Consider the following 23,665-nt stretch of genomic DNA (forward strand, 5'->3'; position numbering starts at 1 on the left):
ACATGCCCACATGAGCACCCTTCCCCACCACACTGCAGCACACATCCCTGTGGGTGCCCTACTGGTACAATTTGCATGAACATGGGGACCACCATCACCACCACAGCTTCACCATGATCTCTATGACATGCTGTGCCTTGATGCACCAACCCCTCAGGTACCCGCAGGTCAGGGAAGCTGGAGGATGGAGGGGAAGCCCCAGTACTCGGGCTACTGTGGTAGCTGGAGCAACGTGAGGATGGTGGCCAGGCAAGAGTCCTGGGGGCGACAATTTAACTCCTCATGGGCCACATGCAGGTAATCCACAAGCTGCAAAGTTGGAAAACCGTGATGTGTAAAAGCAGCTTCAGTCAAAACTTGCTCAATTGGGTGTCTAAAGATAGGCAACTCAATCAATATTTGAACAGTGGCCGGATGCATGACACTGTCTGGGGAGGCCAAGCTCTTTGTTGACCTATACTCTTTTAGCAAGAGTTAGGGTGAAGTGACACATTAAACCTAGAGCACAAGAAAACTGTAGAATGTTAAGTGGTGTTAAAATTAGATAAAATAAAATAAAATAAGTGCTGTGGTTAGTTGTTAAGGGTTAATACTTTTTCTTGCCTGCACCGCTCTGACTTGCCACAAGAGAGCTGGTGAGCAGGGGCATGGCTAGGAGCCAGGACACCTGACCTTATCGCTGCTTATGGGGTGGAGGGGAGCTGGAAGCAGTGCATCCTGGGATTCTGGAGTACTGCAAAGTGTTTGTTTTACCTCAGTGGGGTGGATTGATGTTACCCTAACAAAAGCTAGGTAGCACAGCCCAATTAACTGTCACCTGAAATGGCCTAACTTTGAGATGTTCAGAGGGTACTCAGTACAAGTTAATCAGCTTTAATTTGCAGATACTTATGTTTTAAGTTCCCTTAGTATGGCCTAAGTGTAATATGTAACCTCAACATTAGATAATAGTGTAAAACTTTAGTAAATTCTGTTGATTCACTGCCAAGGACAACCTCACCAGGCTACTTTAAAGGAGACTCAACAGGAGACTCCAGTTTTGGGGCAAAAACTTAAGTGAAAGTTTACATTATCAGTACAGCAAAGTTCTAGAAAAGAGGTAAGTCTGACCTTATATAGGATGTATAACCTTTACCTGAAACCAAGTGGAATAATGCCACAAGCTCACAGGTACCTAAACACCCAAGTTTCAGACTTACTGAAAACTCCTAATAGCCATTAACTGCCAGAAACCAAAGTTGACCAAATATTGATTCAATAAGCTAAGTTTAGGTATGTAGACTTAGACATAATGGCCATAGTACTTATAAATTTACTTCACTGATGTGTTCTTTATGAGAAGTAATTAGTAAATATTTCAGTTTTATATTGCAAAGCTGTAATTATTACCAACAGCACACATCAATATATTGTTCACCTTTTTTTCTTTAAAAAACGAACAAAACCTCTTCACCTTCACTCCTCCTCCTGATTTTAAGTATCTTATAATTCTTTGTAGACAGATGCAAAAAAGAAAATTAAATGCTGTTTAAACTATCTAATTACAGTTTTGTGTGCATTTAAAGCTTTACATGGTATGCAGTTTACAAAAACATCCAAGCCATCACCATGAAACAATAAAGGTGTTGCCTGTCTCATTTCAGTCTGTCAGGGTACTCCGTTCTACCTGAAATCTCAAATAAGGTTGTGTCTGAATCCACCACTATAATGCAGCATCTAAACCCAATGGCTCTCAATCCATAACTAGAACAAGTAGGTGGGGAAAGAGTCCTTTAACTTCTTGACATTATTACCTGAGAACTGGCTTTCTCACTTCAATTAAAGATATTCAAAGTCAAAAGGTGTTAGTTTTCAATTCACTTGCTGGAACAATTCCTATATGACTTGCACTTCCTTTGTAGGTACTTTAATGCTTACCAGTCAGGAACCAGTACAGCTGAGTAACTTGAGAAGTCAAGAGACCTGCATTGTAGTATTCACAGCTTTGCTGAAGGTTGTACATTCTGCAGCACTCTTGGGTAAGTGTCCTTTTCTTTCTTATCTGTTTAAACAGAATTTCCCTACAAAGAAGTTTCGCTCATCTCCTCTCTAGTAACATACTCATGTTCCTATTCACTCCCACTTCCTTTTCCAGTTCTGGAAAAAAAATAAACAAACTAATATCTTGTACAGTATATACTCTGCAGTAGAAGCCCAGGTCCTACTTTATCTATCAAATGCTTAAATATATTAAGGGGCATAAATGCAATCCTAATTCCACTCTGTTCAAGTCCCTCAAATTCCATGGGTACATCCACGTAAGCGTGCATGTGCATTTCCCCAGGGACAAATACCAGTGGCACATAGTTGTGTATTACTACTTGTTCCTGGGGAACACTCATGCATGCATGCCCTGACGCATGCCTGGTGGGGTAGAGGAGGCTGGGGCCATCATTGGGCCTGGCCCCAGCATTCTTAGCTGGGTTCCTGAGGACTTCCCATGGCTTAAGCAGTGGGATTTCCCAGTGTCAAAAAAACCCTGCTGCACTGCAAGTTAGCAATGCAGTGAATACCTGCCTGTGTGGCTCACGCAGTCTACGGCACCACATACCGCATATGCATTCTCATCTGGATGTGCTCCATGAGTGCATCTATTTTTATGACATGCTGTCATTCTATCACTGAAACTAAGTCACCTAAAACATTGTGGACCCACCTATCTTGCACTAAGCATAGTCCTTTATATAAGGTGTAAGTGATTCTCAAGATTCATTTTTTTTTCTTACTCCTAAGATTACAAGGTAAACAGGGCCATAGCATGGACTGAGAATGTATGCATCTGAAGCATGGATTTATGTGTCCTTCACCATAAAAATGAGACACTTCATAGTGTTCCTCTCTTTTGCTACAGGAACTTGTTCCTAGGCAGAATTAATTGGACTACTGGGGAACAATTTTCTTGTTAAAACAGGACTGTTTTCCAGAACTCCTTGCCTTGCTCATCACTTAGCTCACATTTATATGTATAAACTGAACACTCTGCTTTATGTCGTGCAAAACAAATTTTGCAGGGACTGGCCAAGAAACGCCTGTATCTGTTCCTTTACATATGTTACAAATAATATTTTTCACCAAAAACAGAATAATAAAAAGTACATATAAACCAGAAGATTTATTTCCAGAAAAGTAGATCTTTTGTGCAGAATCTGAATGGTAGCAACAAGAATCCCTTTTTCTATCCATACCAAGGTCAAACACTGATTGATTTCTTCTGTTATAATGATTTATAGAATATTTCAAGGAAGAGTGTTTCATTTTTTTCATATAATTATGACAACTCTGATTCAAGACGTGTTACTACTGCTTACTACAAAGACTCCCGCTCACCATTTTGATGCATGTAGCTCTCATTGTCAATACAAAGGAGAATCAGAATATTTTACAGAAAGAATCTGGATAATCTTGAATAAAAATCTGGGTGATCTGGTATTAAAAAAGGTATTGACACTGGAGTTATGGATACAGCCTTTGAATCAGAACTTCCTAAACCTTAAATGCTGGAGGCTGAACGTGAGAAAGAAAGAGTAGAAGAAACCATGGTCATGGTCAGTTCACTCTCCCTTTCAGCATCCACTTTGACAAAGGATACTAGGCAAGATGGATCTATAGTCTGACCCAGTAAATGGAAATTCTTATGTTGCTGTGGTACAAACCATAAGGTCATGCCCTTTAGGATGTATACAATTGTTCAACAACAACCTGGAAGCAATAAGATGGAAACAACTGAAATGGAGAAAGATCCGGGTGTAGTGAGTTGCTTACAGAATAACTATGAGCTGCCAATGAAATGCAGCCAGTAAAAAATAAGAAAAATAATCCTACAATGCATCAGCTAAATTATATCCAACAGAGATGTGGAAGTTTTAATGCCATTGTACTCTGGTAGAACCTTATCTGAAATACTGTAAATAATTCTGGTTACATATGTTCAAGAAAGATGAACTAGGACACAGGCAGAGAAGAACTACAAGGATGACCAGGGAAATGGATAACTTCTCATACAAGAGGAAGTGAAAAAACCCAGCAAAATGAAGGCTGGATAGGAATCTGATGGTTATCTATAACTATAGTGGGGGTGAGAGAAAAGAACTACTAAGGCTAACAGATAAGGTTGTTACAAAAATAAATTGTGACAAAGTGGGCTGGAAATTAAGTAGATTTCTGACTTTTAGACAAATGACATTCTGCAACAGCACGTCAAGAGGAGTTGTGAGGCAAAATGATCAATTTGGTTGTAAGGTTGTAAGACTTTGATCATTTTATCAAAGGGATATTATGATGTTATTGCCTGTAGCAGTGGAAGCCTGGGTTCACTGACCCAGGAAGTTCTTTTCAATCTTATGTTCCTACATTAAACTGAGATTAAAAAATCTGACAGTTTTGTTGAATGCTGAGAGACATGCTGCCATGTTAAGTGCTGAACTTTAATAACTCTAATTTGACTTTACTCATCACGTTTTTGTAACAATCTCCAAAAAATTTGGATATAGCAGTTCCCTTCCCTCTTTATTCCATCCTTCTCCATTTTGTTTTGATGCATTTCTAATGCAGAAGCCAGCATAGCCCTTTTTGTTTGCTTTTGGCCAAGCAGAATTGCCACTGGCAGCAGCAGCATGAGAAAATATGTATGCATTTTCCTTAGTAAAGCATCTGATAAGGTCACACATGGCTTTTACTGACTCTTTCCCAGCCCCATGTTTCCTCCCCTCCCTTGCCTCAACCACCTTTAAATAGGCCAAATCCATGGCAGGTGTTAAGCAGAACTTGCACTTCCTGTTAAACCTAATGTCATCTTCTCATCTCTCATATTCTGAGGCCTCCTGACATTTAAACATGTTGCATGCCTTTGATTTTGGCCAGGTGCAGGATTGTGTAAAACCACTGTCTTGTATCTGCTATTAGAATGAAAAGTTTTACCTTTTTTTTGAACCTGTAACTATAATGAAAGTCAATGATCATCCCAAACTTCTGAGCAGATTCAATTCTAACTAGTGTCAAGCAGTGAAAAAGATAAAAACCAGGTATATTTCACACACACTTCCCACAAAGGTCTATGCTGCTGCTTGTCTTAGTAATCCTGAACCCTATTGAAAAAAGAGAAATAGAATGAGGCCAAGTACAAATATTAAATTTTTACTGATAAGTGATCAGAAACCAGTCTATACCTGTAACAGAACAGAAGTTTGGCGCACACAAACTGGTTTAACAATGGCAGAACTTGGTCTAAGGTCTGCACCCCCCACCTCCAACTCCTCTCCAGCAAAGGGCAAATGTGTATTCAGTTGTCTACTGATAAAAACTAGGCTGCTTACAGAAAACCACATAACCTACATCGATTCCACCTTGGGATTTTTGAATGTCTGTACCTGGCCGGAGTTTGCAAATCAAACAAGGATCTCATACATGTATAACTATTGTGACCACTGTGTTACTACATTGGCCCATTATTTTATCTTCAATAATATTTTCATATTGTACATTAATTACCAATTTATTTGTTAAGAAAAATACTTCTTAACTCTGCTTACTTGCTTTATGACTAAAAAATACCTACAATTTATTACTCTTCCTGGTTCTCTACAATCCAGATTTAAGCAATATGCATCAACTCTTTAACACATTGCTCTATAAAAATGCAGGGTTTAAAGGAACAGCTTTAGGTAGGCATATAAACAAAGTCTGTCTTTACGTAGAAAGGGAAGTCAAGTAACCAGGCCAGTCAAAATTACATTGGATAATGACTGCCAACTGTTATAGCTTAATGTTGGTGGAAGAAAGAAGTCTCTTCAGAAGAATTCACAGTGGAATTTTATTTTGCCTAAAGATCTAAAAAGAATAGTTTTAAGACGTGGGGAGTTGCGGGGAGGGTGGAAGGAAGTGTTTGAATTTGCAGCCTCTAATGGAAATAACTAATCTGCTTGATTGCATTTTCATATCTTGGAGAAAGATGCTGTACAATTAAAGTTTTGGATGAGATGCTGAAACATACAGTAACTGACTGTTTCACCAACCTTGAAGAAAAAAAACCCTAATGCTTGTTTATAGCTTCATTCCTGCTAGTTTTCTGCTGCTTTTATTGAGAATTTATAAAAATGATTTTCCAACACTTATATTTTCAGCAAGTCTCATAGTTCACTTCTTATATAAAAATAAGGATGTAATTTTGACATATATCAAATACATGTTTTCAGATCCTGGATTTTCCTTTCGTTGCAATTTGCTATAATGTTGCACCACCATTTTGTTTCTATGGCTATTTAGCAAGTTTAGCTCAATAAATCTGGCATCTGTCACACAACTAATCCAACAGCAAACTAATCCTACACTTTCCTCCATGAATGAGTGCAATCTTTTATTTTAACTCTAATGTATGTGGCATTTTTTTTAAAGTATCTTGAAAGCCATTTAATTCTAAACAATATTTAAATGCATACATGAGTAAAATTACTCTGCAAATACTTTATAAACAGTCACACCACACATACTAACCATGCAGAGCACTGTTAACCATTGCCCAGAGAAACACTATTCTCCAAACAAAAATCTGAAAAAAAATGTTTGCAGTAGGCTGACATTTCTAATGCACCTCTGTAGTTAAAAGATTTCAACGTGACAAAAATGCAATTGATGTGAAAAAGGTTTATGAGCCCATTCTTCACCTTTCAAATCCACACGAACGCAACTTTAGCTGTGGGTTTCACACCACTCTTACCTGATGTCTTCTTGATAGGTTAGTATTAAGAAAGAATCTCTCTCTCACCCTTTCCTGCTGAAGTTTTATTATTATTCCAATAGGGATATAACATAATAGCAACTATCCCCTAAACATTAAGTGAGAAAAATGTGCTGTGACAGCTGTGATTCAAAACTTAACTCAGGCCACAACTGTGGTGAAGACATTAGGTAAATTAATTAATGCCAGTGTGATTGACTGTAGCTAACAAACATTCCTCTTGTAAAAGCCCTCCTTCTCCTTGGCTGTCTGCTCTGAGAGACTGCTCCCTGCCTGGGGCTCCAGGATGCGATGATGATTTTGATACTACCAGCACAAACAACTAAACTAAGTCTTTTACTGCAAACTGGTTTACCAAAACCACCACACCGAGACTCCTAAAACCAGTGCAGGGAAGACAAGCCAATAATAGTTGAGCATCACCCTGTGTCTCGGGTGCCTGGAGTTGGATTTTTCCTTACACCAAAACAACTGAGGAGGGGCTGGTCCGTTCACAGCTCAGATCCCAACGCTACAGAGGAGCTGCCGTTTCCTGGGTCGGACCCTCGGTCCATCTGGCCCAGCGGCCTGTCACCCGGGCAGAGCGGAAGGCTGAACGGGAGAGCGAACCGGGGTGTTTCCACTGCCCCGCTCCCACTTGCAGCCTCTCGCATTTCAGGTCGAGGAACGGTGGGGACTGCAGTGGTAGCCAGGTGGTCCTGAAATGACGCGAGGCGCAGGGGTGTCTTAGGGTGCCCGTAAAAGAGATCGCCCTGCCAAGCCCTTGCCTAGGACATCTCCTCTGCATGCGCAGGGATTAGGGCCCGCAGGAGAGCAGGCGGGATCTCCTGGCAACTCCGCCGAGGACAACTCCCGACACCTCCAAACTTGTCCCCGATTCACTTGCGGCGGCGCTGAGCCGGGGGCGCCCCCCACGGCCGCCCCGCCAGGCGGGGGCCGGGCGCGCTCCCCGGGCGGCAGCGGCAGCCGCGAGGCGCGGGGGTTGCTCGGAGCAGCCACGCGTGCAAGAGCCCCCGCGCCGGACATGCCCCCACGGCCCGGCCCCGCCGCGCCGCACCGCACCGACCTGCATGGGCGCCTCGTGCCTCATCGCCGCCCCGCGTCCTCCGCCGGTGTCCCCGAGCGCCCGTGCCTGCGCCCGGCTCTGCCCGCCCCTCCCCGCCCCCCGGATCAGCACCGGCGCTGTCCCCCGGCCTCGCCCACGGAGCCCGGGCGCCGCCCCGTCCCGCCCCGCCCCTGGGAGCTGGAGTCCGCGCGCCTCCGCGGCCAGCGCCGCCCCGGCCGCCGACGACTACGACTCCCGGCAACCCGCCGCCCCGCCCCGCCCCGGGGAGAGCGGGAGCTTGCGCCCGGCGTCGCATGGCTGCTGCGGGGAGCCGCTGCCCGACGCCCGGGGCGGGGAGGGACGCGCTGCGCCCCGGAGAGCGGCGGCAGCAGAGCAGCGGGCGCCCTGGCCCGCGGGGCTGAGCAAGGGAGAGGCCTCCGCAAGCCGCTGGCCTCCGCGCCCGGGAACAAAGGAGCTGCGCCGGGCAGCGGGGGTGGGGCGGGCTCTGCCGGCGCCGTGCCCGCACACGGGGATGGCGGGGTCCGCGTGGGCAGGTGGCTGGAAGCCGTCGGCAAGGGGTTATTAAGAAGGGGATTGGAAAGGACAGACCAAGTCTCATCCGTCCATGAGCTGTCCGCACCTTGACTGCGGCTCCCGCCCCTCCCAAAGGACACAGAGATAGAGAAGGGCGGCAGGGGGATGGAGGAGACGCTAAGGCCTGTTCCGTTTAGGAAGGGGATAGGATAAGGCTTGGAAAATGCTCTCTCTTTGCCTTTTAGTAAACAGGGATTTATTATTTACCCTTTGGCAGGATACAAGAATTGCTACAAAAATGAAACTAGTAGATAGTAAGTTTAAAACTAATAAAAGGAAGGAGTTTTTCACACAGCCCGTCATTCGACTGGGAAACTCATCCCCACCAGATGCTGCAGGAGCTGACAGTCTAGCCCTGGTCATACCCAGGTCCTTCTCTCTTTCAGCATCCACTCTGCCCCCCATGTGACAGTGATGGAGAAGACCAGGCAAGATGGACTCATGGTCTGACTCAGTAAATGGCCGTTCTTACCCTCATATCCTAGATTGGACCCTCTCTCCTGCTATCGCTGCACCTCCCCACACTGTATGCTCCAGGGCTAACACCAGCCTCAGTTCAGGAGGTTGGGGGGTGAATGCAAGGGGCAAGGGCATACATAAAACAGCAAGCACCATCTCCCCTGGCCTCCCTTTGGATGTTAAAGAATATTAACTCATTTCTTTCATTTTTAACTTCACTGCTTTACGATATACAAAACTGTCAAAATTCTGGGTGGGCTGAAAAAATCTTCACTGAAAAAAAAAAAAAATCTTGATTTCTTTTTGATAATGGCTGTATCTTCAACCTTACCACTGCACTGCCTTTAGTGTACATATGTGGTATGATTTTATAAGTGTAGGTGTACTTATGGTTTGTAAGTGTACGGAAAAGCCAAAAGAAACGTTCAAAGTCTTTCTGATTCTAGCAGCCTGTAAGATACCTATACCTAAGGACACACAAGGAAGTGATGTGACAAGCATCGTGTCTGACTGCCTTTGACTGCCAAGACCAACTAACCAGGTACTCATTAACAGTTGAGCTGACTGGGAACAGCTTTCAGCACAAGTCTGGAGTGAAGCTTCAAATTTGTGTCTTCTGCAGTCACAGCAGGACACTTTAAATCAGACTGTCACCATGCCCAAATAATGAAGTAGCTGAACCAAAACTGCATTACATGTCACCTTCCCTCTTCTGCTTTGTTTCCAAGTGTTTCCCATGTGGAACTTTTTAGTGTTTCTCTAACGTTACTCCCCTATGGAAGGTGGGTACTTGTCATTCCAGCTCCTCTAAATAATGCGACAAGATGATGACTCTTGTGGCTTTTTAGAAGCATTTTGTTTGTTTGTAAATGCCAGATAAGCCCAGTCTCAGAGTCCCAGGAACCCGCCTGGAGATAATTACTCACGTCTGATTCAGAAAGCTATTTAAAACATTCAGTTAACTTTAAAAACATACACAGAACTACCTTGACTTCAATGATTCTACACAATTAACTTATTGTTCCAATTATCTGAATCACCAGTCTAGTACTTTCATCTAGCAGAAGACCTTTTCTAAAAATCCAGCAGGACCTTGCCAGGGACCTTGAATCAAAAGTGAATAAGCACTTCAAAACTTCTACTCTTGGCCTTCATTTGAGAGGCAGCTTGCTGCGATGGATTGGGCACTGGACCAGGTCTCAGCTGCAGTATGTTCCTGCCCCTGTCACTCTTCTGTTAAGTGACTCCACCTCTTTGTGCTTCCATCTCTATTCCTATTCTCTGTCCCTCATCTATTTACCCCAAGACGTCCTAAATTACTTATGGCACGACCTTTGTCTTACTATACATTTGTAAAATGGACTCTGGTCTCAGTGGTGCCTTTTGAAATTATAAATATCACTCATAAAAATTGCATTCCCTAGACTTTCTATCTACCCATTTTAGACTTTAGCCTGTTCACTCCTATGTGATTAAATGTAAAACTTTCTCCACTTCCCTCATTTTTCTTTTCCTAGGGCCTAGGCCATTTTAAAACAGCAACATACACAGGTATATGCATATACACCTACACGTTTAAATGAGAGAAAAAACAATGTGAAGGTACCTATACTGGCTTTAGGAGCATGAGTTTGGAAGAACTGCAAATGGGGTTTTATAAGTGCTGAAACTCAAAATTATGTACGAAATATCTTTTATCTCAAGTAAGCGCCAGTAAATGTGCATTACATAGGGCATATATAGATGAAAGAGGGGCTCTAAACTGAGGCAACGGGTTTTTAAAAACACTGCTTCAATTTAAGGTGAAGTAAACCCGTGTCATGTACACCCTTGTCCTACCTGCCCCTCTGGTGGCGGGGAGGGGAGAGCGAGCTGTCAATGGGTGAAACAGTTGCTGGGGGCATAGGGGGCAAGGAGACTGGTGCTTCCTTCTGTGGCAGCAGCAGCCCCCCCCCAGGCATCACCCACCCACAGGCACATGGCTCGGGCAGTCCCGGGGGGGCACTGCAGCCATGGAGGGAAGGACTAGGTCCCCATGCAGCTCACACAGACAGGCAGTCTCCAGGGAAAAAAAAAAAAAATGATCAGGTTCACTACTCTCCCCTGCCCATCCCCCCGTTCAGTGGAGCCCATCTTCCTGGGCTGCTACCAGGCTCCCTGCACAGCCCCTGAGCCGCAGAGCCCGATGCTTCACTCCACAGCTATAGGGCAGCAAACTAAAACTCCTCAGAGGTGTTTTAGTTTGCTGCCCCCGAAGTAATTTAAGGTGCATTATGCCGCCAAATGTATTACAGTAGCTGGAATTAATGTGCAATATGCTGCCGACATGAGCAAACACCAAGACCATGAAGGCAGTGCAAAAGCATTTAATCTACCTTAAAGTGTCATGCACACATGGCCCTCATTTCATCTACACATGCCCATAAACTACCACTTGATCTGTACATGCCACATTTCACAGAAGTTATTATTTGAGAAAGTTTTAAATATTTTTTATTGGCAACATTTTTCATATTCATTTCTAAGTACCGTAGTGATCTGGTTCCCAATGTAAAAGTCTGATGGAGAGGAGAAATGTATAACTACTTTTAGGTAATTCTAAATATGATCTAAACATAACAAAAATATTCAAATAGCGATATCACTTTTAAACTTCGGTAGCTGAAAAAAATGTTAAGCAATTATTTTATGGGAATAAAACAACTATTTGAAGGTACCAAGAAGTTTAAAAGTTGTCCCAGAAGAGAAGGGGACTATGTAGAGTCCAGGCAATATTGTCAAATATACATGACAATAGCAATTTATTACACAGACATTCCCATCTGCAAATGTGGTATATTGATAAGTTTTATTCTCCACATGTGGTTTTCTTCCTATAGGCAAACGCAGTGACGACACCTAGGGGGTGCATGGGGTTGCATGTGCACCCCCTGAGAGCAATGATGCACTCCCTGTCAGGCTGCACTCCTTGTTTAGGTGGTGGGCAGGGGGGAGCGCTGGTGCCCCACCATGTGAGCGCTGGCCGGGGAGCAGGGCTGCCAGCAAAAGCAGCTGCGTCGCTTCCGGAAGTGCCGCCCCCCCACCCACCCGGTCAGTGGGATTGGCTGCCAGGGGACCCCCTCTTCCCCGATTGCTGACTGGTATGGGGGGGGGGGCCACACGCCCCCTCTGACTCAAGAGGCACCAGTCACCCATGGACAAATGATTTGTAAAGAGAACAAATCCTAAATACCTAAACTCAAGAGGCTGTGAAGTTCCTTTAGAATTTTCCCCTTGCTGATCAAAGCAACCTCAGTATGTCAGGATGTAAATAGGAATGAAGCATTTTTATCAAGAACACTATGTGGCCACATATTTTTTTGCCATTCGATTATTCCTTTTGGCATGAACTGCTTCACATTTGTCTTACCATCATTTTAGGCATAAGGAGAATAAAAGCAATTTGTGCACTACAAATCCGTTCAGTACTAAATGTGTATATAGAAGGGAGGGTACACCCATGTTCATGCATGCATTTAAAGTACATCTCTTTAGCATTCATTATTTAAACTGTGTATTGATTATAAGTGTTTGCTCTCCTCTGATCTGTTGGTATGTAAAGCCAGGTTCCCATGAAAACATACTGTATTGAATTTGTTCCCCACTGCAGCTGGGGAAAGAGAGATTTGCTATCTCTTCTGGAAATATTCTTTTACGGTTTTGTTTTGAAAGGAAGAAATCCTAAAGATATTAAACTAAATGCATCCTTTCATAAAATATTTCTCATTTGGGAATGGCCATATTTTTCAGTCTTAGACAAACAGATATTTGAAACAGTAGCTTGAAGTGCCCAGAAATTTATTTAGTTCTAGGATTTCTTACAGAACAGATATTCTGAATTCACCAGTTTGTTGCCTACAATTTTAAAGCAGAGTTATTACAAACACTATATTGGAGAATTAAAGGACTAAAAAGATGTGATGGACTTCTAAATTTATCCTCACACAGATATCGCCCTAATCTTGTTAATACATTAACATTTACTTCAGGCTTAGAACAATCTCTTGTCTGAAAAATGTCCTATAAAATAGTTATAGCAATAGAATATAAAACAGAATGTTTGACCTTTATTGAAAATATAAAGTTTTGGTTCCCCAGAAAACACCAACCTATCCACCCTTCCCACATTTCAAAAGCTCAAGTGGTACCTGCATGAACATTTTTTTTTTCATTTCCATGTTCAGCTTGCTTTATTTAAGAGACAAAAAAGTTTCCAGGGAAAAAATGAAGAGGCATTACCTTTCCTATAATGGAAAGAAAATAAGCCTTGTGTAGGGGATTTCCCAGTTTTTATTTGTCTTCCCACGAATAGTTTGAAGTACTACACTTTTGTATCTACTGTATTGGTCAAGCCTCTGCAAAAGTGGAGTCAGAAAGTGGCCTGCAGTAGGATTGAATTAAATAAGCCAGTGGGTCCTATAACCTGTACCTAGACATTGGAGGCACTTTTACACGTGCTCCAATGCGTTCTGATTAGATTAATAGTCTTCATTCTAATCAGAATGCTGCAATGCCTCAAGCATTCAGCATCCCCACATTTCAAAATGGCAGTGGGGGGGCACTTTAACTAAAGCTTGTTTGGCCAGCTTTAGTTAAAAGCACCCCCATCACCATTTTGAAATGCAGGCCACTGAATACACAAGATACTGTGAGTATTTTAATTAGAACAGCTCCCGATAGCTCCTCTAATTAAAACAACCCACCCCAGAGCATGTGTATAGGTGCCCCGGGAGCCAAATTCTATTCCACCTATTAGATGCATATGTAGACCTAGGTGCCCAAGGCACCTTCTCCTTCTCCCCCCTCCCACTTTCAAGTCCTGGAAAACCATCAGTACAAAAGGTGGGTGGGTCTTGTTCTTCCTCGCTGCCTTTTTTTTTTTTTTTTAATTAAGCTTAAGGGCAGGATGTTACAGAAGTAGATACATTAACAGTTTTCCAGAACTTTAACAGGGTGGAATAGAATCACACTGAGGGGCCTAATTGCACATATAGATAATCCAATACATGGAACTATTGGCTTTTCAACTATATATGCTGTCTGCTATTAACAATACTCTTAGAAACAAAGTTCTGCTTGCTCCTTCTGGCACAAGCATTAAAGCATTAACTAATGACTAGTGTTATTTACTATTCATTATTCGCATATTAAAAAAAAAAGTTTCAGTCATCTAACTAGGGAAAGTAGAAGCAATACCACATAGCAAATGACAAAGCCTTGGCTGAAATGATCTAGATGGGGATGGTCCTGCTTTGAGCAGGGGGTTGGACTAGGGCATCTTCTGAGGTCCCTTCCAACCTTCATTTTCCATGATTCTATGACAAGATAACAATTTCTTAGAAGTTCAATGATTTTCACAAACTTAAAAAATGGACTAAATTTGGCCAATGAAGTGTTAGTGACAAATAGCACAAGAAAAAATAATTTCCTCCTGAAAATGTAGATCTATGGTTCTAACAAGGAAAGTTGCCCATTGCTTCAGAAAACTTCTTTGAATCTAATAACAGTGTATTGACTTTGGGATTATTGAATCCCAAAGTCAACAATAAATCTGTTGACTTTGGGATTCAATACATAACTCATAGCTAACTGTCGTCTTACAGCAGACCCTCTTCAAAGGTACCTGAAATCCAGAGGCATTTATAGATGTGCTCTGGGTGGGGGGTGGGGAGGAGTACTTTAAGTAGAGTGGCTTTGAGAGCCACTCTACTTAAAGCACCCAGACAGCATCATGTGTATTAGTGTCCCTGTGTTGAAAAATGGCAGTGGGGGCACTTTAAAGCTCAAATAAACTGTAGTTAAGGTGTGTCTGCCACCATTTTTCAGTGCAGGGACACTAATACACGTGATGCTGGAGTCTGCTGAAGTGTGACTATTACAGTGCTTTGGAGCAGCCTCAGTGCATGTCTATAGGTGCCCCAGAGGTGGAAATTGTTCCCCGTTAACATTCTCTCATTGAAGAGAAAAAAGGAAAACTTTTACCATACTTTATGAGGATAGATGTGTCAACTGAAGACAGGAAAAAGAGCTGGGCAGTAGGGGGAGAATGCACAAAAAAGCAGAGCAGTGCACACAAGGGCAATATGTACCACTCAAAACTGGAGCTTGGGCAGCTGTGTAGCAAAACCCCTCAGTTTCTTTTTATTTCATCCCCCCCCCCTTCCCCAACCATTTCTGACTTTTTCTCTCCCTCTCTATTCCGTATAGACAAGTATCAGTGAGCTCAGACTTGAGATAAACTTTAAACAGTTTTATTTTGGTAGCAAGTTTTTGGTTTTGGATATCCACCATTTTATATTGTATTATCATCATTTTTGTATTAATTTTTATTGTTTCATATGAATATTGTATAGTTTAGGCCTGTGTTTGTAAGTAAACCAAAGTCATGTCAAGTTTCCATTTTATATGCCAAGCTTCCATCTTCTGTCCTCTGCCTGGGCATCCCATGTTGCAACTGTATGAGTCACATACCCCTCCCATTGAAATTGGTTCCCTGATGAATTAGTGTGATTGGGAATGATTGAAATGCAGTGGTAGCAGGCCTCTACTGAATGGCCTGTAATGACTGGGCCATCACCTCACATTGATTCACCCAGGAACCACAGACCTCACCCAGGAACAGAGACAAGACCAGCACTTGAAAGACAAAGGACCCTGCAAAACCAGCAACTCTCACCATTACAGACACCCGAAACTGCACATCCCTACATGAAGCATGCATACTCAGTACACCAGGGGCATGCCTGGGCATGCCTCCTGTCACTATGGTCACACAAGGTCTGCCCCTATAAAAAGGGGCAGTGAAGACAGACCCAGCGGGAACACCATTTCCATCTGGACCAGCACCATGCCACACCACCTATCCACCCAGAGGCCCTGCTAGCAACCCCCTCTGGACAACACCTACTGGACACGGACCCCTTCCAGCCTGGATAGGTAGATATTACCTGCACACCTCCTCCTCCAATTTGGACTCTCTCTCTCTCCTCCTGGACTTCAGCCCTGCACCAAGCCTCTTTAACCCCTGCTGCCACTGTGTGGGTGGGTGGGTGCAAGGGAACCAATTTGGCATTGGGTCACCATCTCCCCTGTTCAATAAAACCACTGTCATTTGCAACCCCAAGTTGGGTCATGTTTTACTGAATCCCAGTCACAGAATCATAGAAGTAGGGCCGGAAGGGACCTTGTAGATCTTCAAGTCCGACCCACTGCCTGGGCAGGAGGGAAACTGGGCTCAAGTGACGCCAGCCAGGTAGGCATCGAGCCTCTTCTTAAAGACCCCCAGGGTAGGAGCCAGCACCACTTCCCTTGGAAGTTGGTTCCAGATCCTAGCCGCCCCTAACTGTGAAGTAGTTCCTGCGGATGTCTAATCTAAACCTACTCTCCAACAACTTGTGGCCATTATTCCTTGTTATCCCGGGGGGTGCTAGGGGAAACAAGGTCTCCCCCAAACCCTTCTGGTCCCCCCTAGTGAGTTTATAGATGGTCACAAGATCCCCACTCAGCCTTCTCTTGGGACCTGAACCTGTTCAGCCTTCACATAGCCTCTCATTGTAGGGTCTGCCCTGCTGTCCCCAGATCATGTGGGTGGCCCTCCTCTGGACCCTCTCAATGCTGTCCACATCCCTCTTGAAGTGGGGTGCCCAGAACTGGACACAGTACTCCAGCTGTGGCCTGACCACTGTCGCGCAGGAGGGGGAGGATCACCTCCTTGGCCCTACTTGAGATGCACCTGTGGATGCATCCCTTCCCTGTCTTAAATTCCAGTCTCATTCTCTCTCTCTCTCAGCTCCAGTTCCCACCCTCTCTGCTAGTTTCCCCATCTCCTCCCAATTCCATCCCCCCTTTTCTGCCACCTCTCAGCCTCTCCTTGTTTTCCTGCTGCCTGCTGCTTTTCTTGTGATTTTCTGCTGTCTGTCTCTGTTTTCAGGCTTCCCCTGCACTTTCTGTAATCCCCCCCCCCCCCCTCGGCGCCAGCAGTTTCTGAGCTCCTATTACCTGTCCTGTAGTTTGCTCCAGCTTCCAGCGCCTACTGCCGCTCCCTGCAACTTCTCTAGCTGCCCTGGAGCCATCCTTTTGCTCCCCACACCCAGAGCCCCTCTTTTAACACCCACACTTTCCCTTAGTCCCATTTTTCCCCTCTCCCTACCTACCTTTTCAGCTCCTCCATAGCTTTGGCTCCAGCCCCAGACTCTGTGCTGGCATGCTTCCCTGTTCTGCAGGCTTTGGGCGTTGTCTTTAATCAATTAAGATCAATTAACCTACAGTTACCCCCAGCCTCAGTTCTTCAGCCCAGGCCCTTGCAGTCTACTGATTCTAACCCCAGTCCTGGTAACTTTAACTCCCTACACTTCTACTTTCTTACCTTAACCTTTCCCCAGGTATCCCAAGTACACCAAGCACATACATACATACACGCACATCACAACACCCAACTTAGGAACTCACCTGTGTGTATGTGTAGGTGGGTGGTATGTGTGTAAATTATTGAACACACACACACACACACACATATAGATATCATTGTGTGTGTATGGTATATGAATTAGTAATCCACATATGTGTATTGAATGTACAGGTGTTGGTAACTGGTAACTAATTCTGTCTAAATTTGTCATGTAGCATGTATGGGCTTAAACTGGTTCATAGATTGTAGAGTCGGAAGGGACCACAATGGATCATCATGTTCGACCCCCTGCCAGGAAAGAGGACCGAGGTCAGATGACCCCAGCCAGTGACGATCAAGCCTCCTCTTGAAGACCTCCAAGCTAGGCGATAGCACCACCTCTCCTGGAAGCCCGTTCCAGATCCTGGCCACCCTTACTGTGAAAAATGTTTTCCTAATATCTAACCTAAATCCACTGTCAACTAGTTTACAGCCATTATTCCTAGTCACTCCCTGGGGCACCTTAGTAAACAGCGCTTCCCCTATTCCCCGTTGACCTCCCCTAATAAATTTATAGGCGGCCACAATTGGTGATAGGTGTGCATGAACCTAGACTGTTTATTTTGAACGTGTGTGTATCTGAGTTGCTAGTGTGTGCATGTAAAACACACACACAGAGCATTGTGTGCATGATATGCGAATTAGTAATCCGTGTCTAACTGTTGGGGTGTATAGTGTATGTGCTTGAACTGGTAATAGGTATGCATGTGCCTAGGCTGGTTTGAATGTGTATGTGCCTGAGCTGATAGTGTGCGTGTGTATGCACCTAATTGATTTGTATGTTTGTATGTGTGCAATTGTGTTACACCCTCCTGTCTAACAACGCAATATTGAGATACTGAGAGCTGGCCTGACCCCACAGGGGTACAGCTGGAGCCACACTCCAGCTGCCAGGTAGGCTCTGAGAGGCAGGATTGCTGCTGTTGAAGCCCTGGGAGGCCTTCAGGACCTAACGGAAGGCAACTGGGGCCAACCCAGCGCTGGTAGTAACCTGCTGGAGTAAACTGTGGTGTGCTGAGGGTGCATGGCACAGGCGTTCTCCTAGGAAAACTAGTAGCGGCAAACAACCAAGCATCCAAGGTCGTGTGGGCATGGCCTAAATATTTAAAGTTATGCTACTTCAGCTGAGTTATATTTGATCCATTTTACTCAGGTCATTCCAGGGTATTGTTAGTCTCCATTGGGGAAATAAAACACTCTTTTTATTCTTCCAGTATCCCAGGATGCAACATTCCCAGCCCTTCCCACTCCTTCGCTCTGTGGCCAAACATTCAACACTACTGCCCAAACTGGTCTCTCAGAGGGCATGACTACAAGCGCACCATGACCATTCTGAGCAACCAGGTAGAGCTCAGTATGTTGCTGCTTGCTTTTGCACCCCCGTGCAAACAGAAACAATAATCCTACTAGTACCTCTGTGAAGAGAATAAACCAGAGAATGAAAACTATTCTCAGCTGGGTCTCAGGTCTGCCCTGATATGAATACTAACCCAACCCTACCACTACAACCCAATTTCAATTCAGTGAAACATGTGCCAAGACTTTGGTCCTTTTTATATTTATTTTTTTTATAAATATATAAATAAAAATAAAAGGACCAAAGCCTTGCACGTGTTTATATATACACATTTACTTCTCCCCACTGCCCATTCACTTCAAACAGCCCCCTCCCTTCCCCCAAGACACGGCTGTAGCTAGTGTCTGCTGTCTGCAGAGTGATGAAAGCCCAACCCCATGGTTGTTTCTGCACCTCTGAGCTACATGCCACTCTCCCTTCTCTTCCACCTCAGAAGGGGGATGGAGTCCTTTGTTTCTGTCCAGACCCCTGTTTACCAGGCCTTCTAGTGGCAAGTCACAGTTATGTAGGTCTGAGACAGCATTAAGCTTTAATCTGTAACTGCTCTGAAACTGTTCTAACTTTATGATGACATAACATTCCACATATTTAAAATGTTTTAAGGCAACCTGTAACAGCATCCCAACATGCAGTAAGCATAACTAGGGTGGGAAGCAGGGCACCAGCCCCAAGCACCATCTTAGATGGGGTACAAGAATGGCAGCTGCTGCTGCAGCCTATGCACTCGCCACCACACAGGGCACAAAACTTGCTCGTTACATGTGTTGACAGAGGCATATCTTAAGTGTGTCAATTTAAATAAACATACAAAAAGAGTTCTAACTTTAGTAGATAGGTCTCTCAAGCTATTTTTAAAGAGCTGTACATCCTGACAATGTTTTCATCATTGCTATCTTCCTTAATGTCAGTTTTTTCTGTGACCTTCCAAACCACAATGTTTTCCTTTCTGTCTTTTATTTTTGCCTGCCATTTGACTTATTCTGGAACTTGGTTTGGGAAAGAAAAATATCCTAAGAAACCAATCTTTTCTTTTAACATGATCTTTTGTCTTTGTATTTATTCCCTAGATAGTTCAATTTGTTTAAACAAACATATTGGGTCACATCATCTTTAGAATTTGTAGTTTTAAAGGTAATGAGGATAGTTTTATTAAACTTAAAATATATATATAAGGATAAAGTGTCCTTCAAAAGTGTTGTTTAAGTAGCAAAGAAGCAAGTAAAATGGTTTGTTTTCAATAATAATTTCTTTTTTGTCTTAGCTTCTGATGGGTCTGGTCACCCTATCCCCCAAACTACCCGATGCAGCTCTGAAATACAGCCCCTACTTTCTGGATCTGGAATTGAACATGGGTAAGTCTGGAGATGTCATGGATCCCAATAAACCTAACACCCCTACAGAGAGACCACAGAGACTGTTTCCAGACTGGAGAACCCAGAGGTCAACATAAGACTTTGATGAGTTTACTAGACATTGATTGTGGCCAGGTGACAAATCCTAGCAATAATATGTCCATCATTTAAGCCAGAGTTGCAAAGTAACTTAGCCATACTCATGGCCAACTGAGCTCAACAATTACTCAATCACTATCTGAGATCTCCTTGATGAACACTAGTCTTAAAGAAGAGATGGAAGTTTTGCAGGGGAATTTTCATCTAAGAAGCATATTAACTAACAGGATTAGCACTGATATTCAGGGATCCTGGTTTTCTCTGATAAAAATAAACAAACAAACAAACAATCGCAAATTCTCTGATAAAAACCCAAAAATCCATTATTAAAACTAAAAGCCCCCTGCAGGCCCCCCCCCCAGCCCTGCTGGTGCCCCTCACTCACCCCCCCCCAATGACACCACAGCCCTACTGGTGCCCCTCACTGCCCCCACAACAGCCCCCCACCCTACTCATGCCTCTTGCCTCCACCCACAGCCCCTGCCCCCCAGCCCTGATGGAGAGGGCCCCCAGCTGCCAGGGCTATGGGGCCAGGGACCTAAGTCTGCAGCTCCCTGCCCCCAACAGCAGGCAGCTGCAGCAAAAGCAGCATGGAGCCAGCTCCCCCACTGCTCTGCCTGCTTGGGTGGGGCAAAGGCAAGCTCCTGGCTCCCCCAGCCCTGCTGGTGCCCCCTAGCCATGACCTACAACCCCCCAGGCCTGCCAGAGGAGCCCCCAGTGGCCTGCAAGCCCCACTTACCTTGGGCTCCAGGAATGAAGAGTGAAGCTGAGCTGAGGGGATCTTTGTATGACAGAGCCTCAGGCCCTGCCCTGCCCTTCTCCCTCTCCTTCCCCCTCCAGGCAGGGCTGGGGTTTCCTACCCTGTTTGCAAAACAGCTCTTGCAGGCTGAAGCTCAACCAGCCTGAAGAACTGTTTGCAAAAGCAGGGAATCTGTGGGTCTCTCTGCTACAAGGAGAAATCCATGTTTTCTCCATTTTTCTGTGGGAAACGGAAGACTAGGATCCCTGCTATTTTATAACAGAAAAATTGGAGAGTTCATGCTTAGTGGGAGAAAAAAAAAATGGAATTTTGCTATTTATTATACATGAAACTGCTTCACTGAATTCCTGGAGAATTGATTCAGTGATGTTACAATGGAGAACAACTGCAGGATCTGTGTCACTATAAATGCCTTTCTTTGAAATCCCCTACCTGTCACTCAGTATAAACTATATATTGGGCCCCTCTAATTGTACCTGTTAAACTATGCAGCCTTTGAAGCTGTAGTGTAGCACAATACCTTGGATTCTACAGACATGATAGAACAGTGTAGATAATTGGAGGTCTGCTGTTGATTGAAATAAGCATTAGGGTAATCTGTCATAGCAGTATAGTTGCCATGGCTACTGGGTCACAGCACTATAGATGCAGTCCCATTCCCTGCCTGCTCACATTCTGCATGTAATGGTTTACCCAGAGTTTCAGGAAAAGGGAATACCCACTTACTGGTTTCCACTCTGTGGATATGTGTATGTGCGCCATGCAGCAGTGACTACACAATTATAATTAGTGTAACCATATGTCCTGGATTGGCCAAGAGAGTCCCAGATTTTGGAGGCCAGTCCTGACCAGCAGGTGAAAATTAAAATAAGCATTCCAGGCACAGGGTAGAGGCAGAGCTGCAGGAGCTGTGAAACAGGAAGCCCTAGCAAACAGCAACATTTCCTATTAACTCCAATTGTTACTTTGCAGGCAATTAGCACCTCGTGAAGTAAGCAGCAATGGGTCATTAACAGGCCACTGACTCCCTGAAACTGCAGGGGGCAGGGGGTTTTGGGGTGGTGGGGGGGGGGAAAATAAGGTCCTCAATTACACATTGTTTCATATGGTCACATTAATTATAATGGAGATTGATCATAGGTGCAGCAGTGTTCTAAACAATATATTCTAGGATTGTTGAGGCTGCCTCTGCAGTTGATCATGCCAAAAACTAAAATCACTAGCACTCTCACAAACCATGTTCCCTGTTATGTATTTGGACAGGGGAACTGGGGTGTTATTCTTAGTAATGGGTAAAGTCTCATTTCAGCAATATTTTTTACTAACTTTAGGTACCCAAGTACTCCCTTTAAAAATCAATGGGGTTGCCCCTACACTTAAAGTTAGACTAATACATAAGCACATGCATAGTGTGAAGAGACTACTGACATCCTTAGCAAGGTATTTGAGTATGTTCCTAAGTCAGGGCCTCATTATTGAGCTTGCACACAGTTTAGGAATGAGATTTAAATAGTATACCCTCCACATGATATGTAGGTCATTAGTGTTCTCGAAGTGATAAAAGAAATCTCCACACGTTGAACTGTGCTCATGTTTTAAAGATGTATATTGGCAGTAGCTGCATCAACAAGTTAAGAGGGGCCCTTAAAATACAACTTATGTATTTAAGTAAATTTCTTGTAATAAGTCTCCTGCTTATGATAAACTAGAAACCCTCTAAGCCTTCTATTTAGATCTAGGAGTAGACACTTCAGCTTCCCATACTTCCTTACATTGCTCAGCCTCAATCCTAACCTAACAGGATCACTTTTTCATGCACACTCCTATACCTCAGTCTGTCATTTAAGTGTGCAAATGTTTTGTGGAGGCTTTTGTGATACAGATTTGCACAATACTCATGACAGCTGAGACTTGACCACATCTCTGCCAATAATTCTGTCCAAGCATCCAATGACAATAATGGGTCATGAGTGGTCAAAACTAGTATTAGTCAGATTATCTGGAAAGGGAAGGCTCCACAGACCACTCATTTTATAGTTATGCAATTTCTCATATCAAACCCTGTGTGCATCATCACTGTTAGCAGTATAGGAGCACTGCAGAAGTCAGCCAATGCTGTGAGCTGTTGTGCTAGTTTCTGCTGCATAGTCAGATGAAGAAATTAACACTGGATCTTAGTGTCTCAAACAGTGACAAGTTCTCTCTTTGTTCTTAATGATAATTTGGTAAGTTAACAATGAATTCCAGATTGTCAGATATCCATGCACACAGTGGAGTTGCACAGGTGTTGCATTCAAAGACTGAATTTGATTAATATCACAATTTGATCAATTCCCAATTGTGTTCATAGATTCTAGGGTCGGAAGGGACCTCAGTGGCCCATCTAGTCTGATCCCCTGCCCCTGGCAGGCAAGAAAAGGGTCACCAAAACTGGGGTCATGTGATCCCAGCCAGGTGCCTGTCCAGTCTCCTCTTGGAGACCCCCAAGGACGTGGCTAGCACCGCCTCCCTTGGAAGCCCAGTCCCAATCCTTGCAACCATGTTATCTACATGGCTCTTAGTGGTCGCAGGTAAATCTAATATCTTCTGTAAATGCTTGTGAAATGTCCCAAAATGAGCCAGTAGGAGGTGCTATAAGAACATTCAACAAGACACCTCTTCTGGATACTGTGTATCACGTCAGCGCTGCGATATAGTGGGCTGTACCAAGAAAAATCTTTCACAAATATGTGCATCTGATAC

General features: G+C 44.0%; 1 protein-coding gene across 3 annotated transcripts in view; it reads right to left on the reverse strand.

The window, feature by feature from the left end:
* Positions 1-23,665, reverse strand: part of RAB3C (RAB3C, member RAS oncogene family) — a 314,561-nt gene that overhangs the window by 271,438 nt on the left and 19,458 nt on the right. Inside the window, exon 1 of one of the 3 annotated variants that reach the window (XM_059725155.1) lies at positions 7,839-7,905. The exons of 1 other annotated variant lie outside the window; for it this stretch is intronic. In XM_059725155.1, coding sequence (XP_059581138.1) covers positions 7,839-7,862 — 24 coding nt within the window. In that variant the 5' untranslated portion in view covers positions 7,863-7,905. Of the gene's footprint in view, positions 1-1,917; positions 2,416-7,838; positions 7,906-23,665 lie in introns of those variants that run through there. One more of the 3 variants, XM_006272456.3, reaches the window with a different exon arrangement.

This window comes from Alligator mississippiensis, chromosome 3 (assembly GCF_030867095.1).
Source record: "Alligator mississippiensis isolate rAllMis1 chromosome 3, rAllMis1, whole genome shotgun sequence".
NCBI classification, from domain to species: Eukaryota; Metazoa; Chordata; order Crocodylia; family Alligatoridae; genus Alligator; species Alligator mississippiensis.